General features: G+C 45.3%; 1 protein-coding gene across 1 annotated transcript in view; it reads right to left on the bottom strand.

The window, feature by feature from the left end:
* Nucleotides 1-10477, bottom strand: part of tm2d1 (TM2 domain containing 1) — a 21216-nt gene extending 10739 nt beyond the window's left edge. The window contains exons 1-5 of the mRNA XM_061238147.1: nt 10356-10477; nt 9106-9179; nt 8068-8176; nt 7681-7772; nt 3693-3766 (exon numbers count right to left, since the gene is read on the bottom strand). Of these exons, the coding sequence (XP_061094131.1) occupies nt 3693-3766; nt 7681-7772; nt 8068-8176; nt 9106-9179; nt 10356-10477 (471 nt within the window). The remainder of the gene's footprint in view (nt 1-3692; nt 3767-7680; nt 7773-8067; nt 8177-9105; nt 9180-10355) is intronic.
* Nucleotides 10478-10521: the final 44 nt, after the last annotated feature.

Here is a 10521-nt window from a genome sequence, read left to right as displayed (position 1 = left end):
ACTACTATGAACTAAAAGTAATAGATTACTACTACTAATTTATCTCAGTGCACCCTATATTTCATAATACTTCATATGAAATGGAGAAAAATACAGTTCCAAATAATTAGTCTGATACAGGACACACTGAATTACATGAGTACGGCTTATTCATATTATAATATGAATATAATACTCATATAGAAATAATTGCCTGTAATAATTGTTTGTAACTTGCCTTCAGTCCCTTTATTCTTGTTTGCAGAGAGTAAACAGCTCTGTGAGTGTACACGAGTCTTTACGATGACTGAAAACGGCTGCTCTCTCTGTTTTGATGCATAAATACTGCCTTCATACAGATGTTTCGATGTTTGAATAGTTGACACAGAAGTGCTATTCAGATGAGTTAAAACCAGAACGCCGGACTAATGAGGTTGGAGAGGGCTTGCGAAATCTTGCCAGACACTACAGAGCTTTCAGCCGGGAGGCAGCAATACATCTGTAACTTCAAACCATCAACCCTGGTGTTAGGAATCCTGGGAATTGCGGTTTTTACATTCAGTACCTAAATGTCGGAGCAAACAAAATCAATCACCACCGGCCTGTCCAGAGGCTGGACAACTGAAAATACCGAGCGTAAGCCGCCATTTTGTGATATGCCATGAGAAATGCTACGCTATGCTAGGTGAAAGCCAAGTCCTGGCCTCGGCTGCAGACTTCTCTGTGCACTTGGAAAAGGACTTCTGCGTGTTGTAATAATTTAATAATAATAATTTGTCATTTAGACAAACTGACACTTTTATCCAAAGCGACTTACAGTTGATTAGACTAAGCAGAGGACAATCCCCCCCGGAACAATGTGGGGTCCATATTGCTCACGGGCCTGACAGCTGCACTGATCTTACTGTGGCTACACTGGGGCTTGAACCAACAACCTTCCGGGACAAGCACCTTAGCCACTCACTTAGCCGACCCAGCAAACACAAAATATTCTCACAAATCTTCTCAATGTACTCGGAAAAGGAGGTCTGCTGTAAGGCCTCTGGCTGTTGTCTGCCGGGTACTCCTGTAGCTTGCATAGATCCCATCGCGGCTACACCGGGGCTTGAACCAACAACCTGCTGTGTCCCAGTCATGCACCTTCGCCAGTAGGCTACAGCCCGTTGAGTGGCGAGTACTCCCGTAGGTTGCACAGATTTTATCGCGGCTACACCGGGGCTTGAACCAACAACCTTCTGTGTCCCGGTCACGCACCTCAGCCCCCAGGCTACAGCCCGTTGAGTGCTGAGGCCTCCCGTAGCCCACAGAAGTGCGGGGGGGAGGGGACGAGCTCCAGGCCCACTCCGCACACGCGCGGCGCTCGGTGTAAACACACTGCCCTAATGAGGACGGAGTGGTGGCGGCGGCGGCTAACGAGATGACAAATGGCCGGGGCCCGTGTTTCTGTCAGGCGGCCGGGGCCTGAATGGCGGTTACGGGGGGGGTCCCGGGGGACCGAGGGGCCGGGAGGTAGACGGGGAGAGCCGCGGCGACAGAGAGAGCGCCGTCTCATTAGCTTCGCCCGCCGATGCTAACGCCGAGGGAGGCTCAGGGGCTCACGTGCCGGCGAAAAATAAACGCAGGCGTTTACACGCCACCACGCTGTCGCAACACGGAGTGGGGTTTAGGGTAGGCCCCGTCATAACACGGAACGGGGTTTAGGGTAGGACCCATCACAACACGGAATGGGGTTTAGGGTAGGACCCATCACAACATGGAACGGGGTTTAGGGTAGGACCCATCACAACACGGAATGGGGTTTAGGGTAGGACCCATTACAACACGGAATGGGGTTTAGGGTAGGCCCTGTTACAACTCGGAATGAGGTTTAGGGTAGGTGGGTCATTCCAGCCTTTTAGGTGGCCTTGCTGCCTCCCTCTCCAATCTGCAGTGTCAGACACAGCCTCTATACACTGCAAAAAAAAGTCTGTCTTAACAAGCGTTTTTAGTCTTGCAGTAATACTTAAGATCTTCTTTTGTGCAAAATAGTAGCTTGTTTAAGTTACTCTGTGCTTGACAAGTGAGATTTCTCACCCCATTGGCAAATCCTCATTTTTTTTGGTCTCATTTAGCAAAAAAGTCACCCAGATCTGCAGCACATCGACACACTACTTATTAAACAAAAAAGAGCTCCATCTTAACAGGTATCTTAGACTTATTTCTATTACTTTTTCACTAAATGAGACCACCAATGAGGTGAGAAAGTTTTACTCATTTTAAGATGTGCCAATAGGGTGAGAAGATTTCACTTGTCAAGCAAACAGTCATTTAAAACAAGCTAATATTTTCTACTTGAGAGAGACAAAAAAGAAGAAGATCCTAAGTATTAAGTATTTAATGTGCTGAAGAAACCTGGCGTACGAAATTCTGTGAAGCCTACAACCCTATTTGCCCCCCGCGGGGCACTTGGCCAAACAAGAGGACTCAGGCAAGGCCGCTGCAGGAATGCTGCAGGACTGGGGACCTGTCCGGGAAAAAACCTGCACATCAGTATAACTCAAGAGTCACAAAGAGGGACGCGGCAGAGGCACCTGGCTTCCACCCCAGAAAACGGCGAAGGCCACGGCCCCCGATGTGGAAGTCAAGTCTCCGCACCGCACCTCACTGTGTGGCCCACCACAGATACACTAATAAACTATCTTCTATCCATCCATCCATTATCTTAACCCGCTTATCCTGAACAGGGTCGCAGGGAGGCTGGAGCCTGTCCCAGCATACATTGGGCGAAAGGCAGGTATACACCCTGGACAGGTCGCCAGTCCATCGCAGGGCACACACACCATTCACTCACACACTCATACCTACGGGCAATTTAGACTCTCCAATCAGCCTAACATGCATGTCTTTGGACTGTGGGAGGAAACCGGAGTACCCGGAGGAAACCCACGCAGACACGGGGAGAACATGCAAACTCCGCACAGAGAGGCCCCGGCCGACGGGGATTCGAACCCAGGACCTCCTTGCTGTGAGGCGGCAGTGCTACCCACTGCACCATCCGTGCCGCCTAATAAACTATCTTTTCAAGCAATATTACATTACATTCATTTAGCAGATGCTGTTACACAGAGCCCAGAGACTTACAATGTAGGAGAGCAGAAAAACACTTTTACCTGATTAGTATGAGCGAGAGTGCCAGAGAAGGCTAAGAACGTAAGTGAGTATATACAGTCAGTGATCAATTTATTAGGCACACCTGTACAACAGCTAGCCGAATATCCAATCAGCCAATCGTGTGGCAGCAACTGCATAAACATTGTGATGAGGTTCAGTTGTAGTTCAGACCAAACATCAGAATGGGGAAGAAATGTACTCCAAGTGACTTTGACCTCTGAACACACAGCACGTTGAACCTTCAAGTGGACAGGCTACAGCAGCAGAAGACCAATATGTGCAATATATACCTAATAACGTGGTCACTGAGTATATGTACCCACAACAATAATACAAATAAACTATACCAAGAAAGAACCACAATACAAACCCTCAATACAAACAGTCTAACACAGCCTAATATGACAAACCATGAAGAGTAAAGATATCACAGCCTGAACAGTAGACGTATAGATCAAATGTTTTGAGTATCAGGGGGAGGGAATGGGAGGGGGCCCTAAGATTTAGTCTGAAGAGGTGGGCCTTTCGTCTGGCCAGGAGAAGAGCTGAAACCCTCATCTTACCTGCATGGATATCAGCATGAAGTCCACCAGACTGCCAATTCCACAGAAGCCCACGGTGCAGAACTTCAGCAGCCCTACGACACAGCGAGAGGAACAAAGCCTGTAAATGCAGCTTTTTACAGGGGTGTCCGTTTTACGTGCCGCAGGACCGTAAACCACAGGTCCGGCCTGGTGCAGACTGATTCACTGCCTCCGTGGAGAGACTTAAGAGAAGCGGCGTTTGAGATTGAGGTAGCAGGGGAGGCCTGGACGGGTTTAACTGCCCGTTTCGGCGAAATGTAATTCTGACCACGTGCGGACGTGTCCGCACATTCATCCAGGTGCGCCGGCGAAAACGCCGTTTCCGCTGGACTTTCCACGAGCGGGGGGGTTTGGTACGATCGCCTGGCCGGGCCGTTCATTCGGACCTGCTGTTTAGCATTTCCAGCGAAACTGTGCCAGGTTAATGCTTTCTTCTCCTCGTTCCTTTGGTGATGAAAACCCGGCCCAGAGAGGTAATGTGCGAGAGAGAAAACAAGTCCGGGGACTGTTTTTTAATTTGTTCGGCTCTACGAGCGTCATAAACATTGTTTACTCTGACAACAGGACACTGAGCTGCACAGTCTGGGGGTGAATAAATGTGGAAAAGCTCTTTATCTCCCTGGGAAATTGAGACTGAAATGTGACAAGAGGATATTTGGATGCGACACGAGCTACACAACCTTTATTTAAATCACAATGGGCCCCTTTCACTGACACAGGTTCAGCTTAATCCTGGACGAAACTGAGGTTTATATGCAGGAATCTCCATTCAAAATGTAATTTAGTCAAATACTAGGGTTAATCTATGTCTGTTAAACGGAACCTATATGACACCATTATTCAACAACATAGAGGCACAACTGTACTGTATCTAGTGGCTAAGGTACATGACTGGGACCTGGAAGGTTTGTGCTTCAAGACCCGGTGTAGCCACAATAAGATCCACACATCTGTTGGGCCCTTCAGCCCACAACCCCACATTACTCTTGGGGGGTATGGTCCCCTGTTTAGTCTAATCAACTGGAAGTCGCTTTGTATAAAAGCATCAGCAGAATAACAAATTATTGTGATATTATAATATTACAGGCTAGGACAGACTTTGGTGAGCCTTGTGTATGAGTCGTGCCATTATTGCCTTATGTATGAGTTGTGCTATTATTGCAAATTACAGAAAAATGCCCCAGTTAGCCATTCCGGTGAGGCCACCAGAAAACAAAGGATATTACAAGCAATTTTACAAAAGCCTCACTCCTGCGATTATAACGTAATTACAGTAAATTTGCATTAATATTATCCCAAAGTGCTGGTTTGGGGGGCGTGAGCGTGCTGACTGCTGGGCGCTACGGAGACGCCGGGCTGCCGTGCGCGGACGCGCCGCCAGGACCCGGCCCGCGTCTTAACGGCTTAAACGCACCGCGGCGTCGGGGGGCGGGGCTCTGCCAGGTGCGTCTCCGGCTCTGTCTCCGTCTCCCGTCTCCGCGGCGACTTAACCCCCCCCCCCCCACCCCCGCCTCCGATCCCGTCGCTCCGGAAACAAAGGGGAGGCCTTTCATCCTCCGGAGCCTTTGTGATCTCGCAGGTGCTTAATTAAAAATAAAACCTCAATCAAAAGCGGGGAAGAAAGGGAGGGAGGGGGGGGATACGTGCTGGTTCGCGCTCACCTCCCGTGTTTTGATTCAGGGCCTATTTATAGCAGGGAGTCCTTCTGGATGAGATAATGGGGGCATTATTTGGGGCTTCGTGGGGGGGGGGGGAGGAGGGTGCAAAGCGCTGTTTTGGCTTATTAGAGCTTGGCTTGGTCACAAGGTTTCTCTCCCCTCAGGCCCCAGAGCTCTGCGATACAAAATGGCCGCTTTGCCCGGAGATTTCGCAACAACAGTAACAAAGGCCCAGCCTGTTGACATTTGAAAAGCAGAGACAGTTGACCGTTTTAAGTCACTTTTTAAAATGGGCCTTTAGGTGATTTATCATAATTATCTTAATATGCTGTTATCGTCACTGCTGTCTACATTCTGTGAGTCTAAGTTTATGTTTTTTTGTTTATTATTGTTATTAAAGCAGAGCAGGTGAGGTCCTGTTCCTTCTGGTTCCCATGTTCATTCAAAACAAACTGACTGTCAGTCAGGACGTCCCAAATGATGAAAAGATTCATAGGCGCTCCTCTTTAAACCTACATTTCGCTCGTACGTTTTATGTTTTTAGTTCTGTTACATTTTATTGTATGCTGCTTTTTTTCAGAGATACAGTCACAAAGACACATAAAAATAGGACCGTTTGGAAAGAGCGGGCCTGCGCCACGAAAAAAACAGCAGGTTCGGCAAAAATAAAACTTCCCAACTGTGGGAAGAACCCCCCCCCCCCCCCCTCCCTAGGGGACGAAGCCATCTTAGAGGGGGGGTCCCTCCTCCACTGGCGGCTGTCAGCAGTTAGCATTAGGCTAAATGGTAATACAAGGATACGAGGGACCCTAGTGGGCAAATAATCAGAGTGGTGATGTATGTTCTAGCCCGGGGCATTAGACTAGTTGGTTTTATAAAAAATTTAAAATATATATTTAAAAAAAACAGTCCAAGAAAGTTATGCAGTTTTTATAATCTACACAATCATTCCATATAATCAAATCAAGTCTTGGCAGTCGTAGGTCTGTACCTAGACTTCCTGGAGCCTCCCAAAAAAAAAAAAAAAAAATCTAATGAACAGTCTCATTAATTCAGTCGTTACGGAGAACTGCGCCTTCGCCACTCGTACACGTCTCGACCAGAGTGGGACGGCTTCGCCGAAAACAGGGGGCACCCGCGCTATTCTTATCCCCAATCTTCTTTTCTCCGTCGGAATGCCAAAGCGTATTTTTAGGCCAGTCTAATCACCGCAGAACCCTAAATTCCGGGGAGAGCGCAGGGAAATTTTAGCACGGCGTTCCATTTCGAGCGTGCCCACTGGAAGGCTGCAAGACGGCGAAGGAAAACTATTTATTTCTTACATCACTGGCTCCCGAGTGATGAATCAACCCATTATAAACGCGCTGAGAGACAATGACTGTGTTCATTTGTAATTATAAGCTGTTCGGAGAAATCTGTTTTTTGTTGCAGCAAATTCGTTGCGTCAGTGCCAGGGCAAAATTAGTCATAGGTAAATGTGTCCTTTGTTCTTTGAAATAGGCACAAAAGGTCACTCTTCATAATAGCACTCGAATAACACTCTTCATATGTACAAATTGGCATTGACTAATGTAGTTGTTAACATGGATTAATTGACGAAAACATTCATTAATTAAGCATGAAATGAATAAATGGATTTGTTGATGCATTACTAATATATAAGTTACCTTAATATTCATACATTAGCAAACCACAGGATAAACCTATGATTAGTTAACCATTAACAAAAACAACTTTTTTTCATGGCATTAACGCATGTACTTTTTAACATGAATTACTGAAGTGCAAATACAATGCTGTACAGATTGACTTCTCAGTAGTGAGTGAACATCTACCATAGCTTATGCCAATTCATGTAACTAAATTGTAAAGTGTTACCATGCAAAATATGAAATCCTGTGCATCATGAACTCTATACTACTGTACCAGTACAGGCTGCTTGCTGCTTGCCTTGGCCCGCTGATGATATCCTGAAGTTCTTGGTCTCGTGCCACCAACGTTTCTCAAACAGACTGGTGTAAATCTGAAAGTGACCTCCACTCTTCTTTACGAAAAAAAAACAAAAAACCCCTGGCTCCTTTTTTCAGAATTACGCAAAGAAACGAGGATTTTGTCGGCACTTTGGGTCTGAAAGCTGCCCACTGTGTCGACAGAGCGTCAGCATCGCTCCAGACCGGTGACAGATTCATCGCAGCTAAATCTCTGTGGCTCGCCGTGAGAAGGACACCGTGTCCCACAGTTCAGTCTGATTACACTACCGCTGGCTGGCGACACGTAACTGCAGAATCAACAACAAATTTGAATCTCACCTAAAGCTGGGTATCCCAGGTAGAAACGATCTGCTCCCAGCCAACCAAGGAAGAGGGAGAGGGCTACGGCAACTCTGTACGAGTAACCACTCCTGGCAGGAAGGAAGACAAGGTGTGAACAGCACAGTACTGTGGCCCAGCTAACACAAAATGCCCTCACAATGATACCGGAATGTTCTGTGACTGTTATAACATTGCCTCTACATGGCAGCAACGTTGTGATAATGTTTGCATTAGCAGGGGGACTTGCAGTCATACAGTATGTCAAAGGATAATGTTACCATCATTTTATTTTCACAATCATGACAGCTGTATTTTTTTTAAAAGATGTTGTGTATTAGAAAGAGAGATAAGCCACATAAGGAGCTGAAAAGATGTTTTACATACACGTTTCGACAGGGCACGGTTTTGTTGAATCCCACTTCTTCTCCGCTGAATGTAAATTCGGTCCCGTTGGACAAGCGGCAGCTGATTTTGGGTGCTGGCATGCATTCCACTGAAACAATGACAGAGATACAGTTAAAACAGAAATGAGCATACCGATCATTTACAGGTTACAGCAAAAGTAGAGGGGGTTGAAAAATGTTTATTGTAAGAATTTAGTTAACCTGTAGAGTTTTTGTAAAGGGTTTTCAACGGTATTCATATGCAAATTAACGCGTCTGAATATACAGCCAATCCAGACCAGGGTGCATTCCAGAGAGAGCGCTAAGCTAAGCTAGCTGTCTGGCAGCCTTATCACCACACGTGGAAATGTGAGTCTCAAAATCAGAGAGATCTGGGCTACCTGCTGTTCTCCAGACTGGGCTTGAGTTAGCAGGTAACGTAAGCACTTCACAAAACGCCTGACGTGTGAAAACACAGCAGTGGCTAGGAGTGAGGTGTGAATCTTCCAACTCATATTTTGGCTCATTATGGATTTATGCTTCTAAATAATTGCCACCTGATTTTTTTTTGTCTCCCTCTCTCTCTCCAGAAGAACAAAGCTATTTTAACATTGTACAGTGTAATAAGTATTTTATTGTGAGGGTCAGTACATTGACATTATGTTACATTACATGTTATTCAGCCGACACTTTTATCCAAAGCGACTTCCATTTGATTAGACTGAGCAGGGGCCAATCCCCACTGGAGCAGTGTGGGGTTAAGAGCCTTGCTCAACGGCCCAACAGATGCACTGATCTTATTGTTGCTACACTGGGGATTGAACCTCCAAGCATGCGGGTCCCAGTCATTTACCACTAGGCTTCAGGCTACCCCTAATGTACAGTATGAATAGATTCTGTACATTAGCATTTCCAGGGAGGAAATGCATTAGTTATATATATGGTACCATGACTGTAAACCATGAAAACAAATATTTCAAGGCAAATTTGTTTCAGAATATAAATGGAATGGATGAAAGTTAAGTTGGTCTCGACTCACCCCAAGCAACTGAATCCTTGCAGTTTTCAGGCTCTTGTGTTGCATCGTCTATTTTTGCGTCTTTGCAAAGATACGTGGCGACTGTTAAGGGTATGGTTATACAACACATGGCATAGGCCTATTTTTATCAGATGTAAATGCCCTGCACTGGAAAGGAAAAATGCCTACAAACAAATTCACCAAGTATATACCAATTGATTTTCATTAAACAAAAGCTATGCACCGGAGTACATTTCGGAAAACAGGTAGCCATTTATAGCAAAGTCTCTTACACAACATAAAAGATTCAGCTGACACACTTGACTTGACATTAGCTTCACTCTGAGACCAAGCAAATACGTTAGATATAAGATATAACAAATCACTGTGTAAAGGAACTCCAGTAAGTGAACATCATATCTGTCATGCATTGGTACATCCACTGTCACTCAACTGTGCTTCCTTCTCCGACGGTTACATTTATAACGGTTAAACTTAAAACAATTTGTTGAAGGATGTCAATATGCACATCCGTTTCCACAAAAGCCACACGCACCACAAGTATGTCAGTATGTCAATACGTTTAAATTGCTGCTTCTATGTTTGGCAATTGTCTTTAGCCATAATATACAATCACGATTAAAGACACATTACCGTGCGCTCTTGCTTGTGTTCTCGCGTTCAATATAACTTATAAAGACAAAGTCTACAGAAGCTAAATTCGTCGGCTTGTTTTTATCCTGCCAAATACATACCAAATTACCATATTTACAAACACCATGGGGAATTCACCACTGTACCTAGCTGTATCTAGCTAAGGTCTAGACTAACGTTAGGCCAAACAAGTAGCCATAGTTAATGCGATATTTAACTTGTCTGCCAAATTAGCACAAGTTTTGAGAGCAGTTATCGTGAGTTCGCTCCTGAGCGAAACAGTCATTCCACATGGAAGTTTTATTAATCGGAATGGACACATTAGCGTAACTAGCCGATTTAGCTAGCAAGCTGACCATTACTACACACACGTTTGCCGTAAATCTATCAGGATCAGCTTGCTTAAAAATTTCACCAGTTTGCAGAATTGAATTTTCTGTGATATTATGCAAATCCTAGCTACTGTAGCTAGAAAACTAATTTAGACTACGTCGCGATACTCTAACGTTAGCAACTAACATTAGCTCTAGCATAGCTAGCTAGCTGCCTCAGAGGTGCCCAACGTCATCTGAATATGTCACATTAGCTATTATCTCCGGAGGAAATCAAAAGGATATTGTCCCAAGTGCAGATTTTCACAACTGTCTACTTCATTAGCTATTACCATTATTAAACAATAAGCGAAAAAAAGTAAAATAAGTCCCTGTAAACAAAGGCTGAGGTTCCTAGAGGCAGCCATGTTGACGGCGTTTTGCTGTCACGTGACTGCGAGTTGTTAAAGGG

The sequence above is a fragment of the Conger conger genome, chromosome 4 (assembly GCF_963514075.1).
Source record: "Conger conger chromosome 4, fConCon1.1, whole genome shotgun sequence".
Classification (NCBI taxonomy): domain Eukaryota; kingdom Metazoa; phylum Chordata; class Actinopteri; order Anguilliformes; family Congridae; genus Conger; species Conger conger.
Note: the sequence above shows the minus strand (reverse complement) of the source record. Positions and strands in the feature narration are given on the sequence as shown.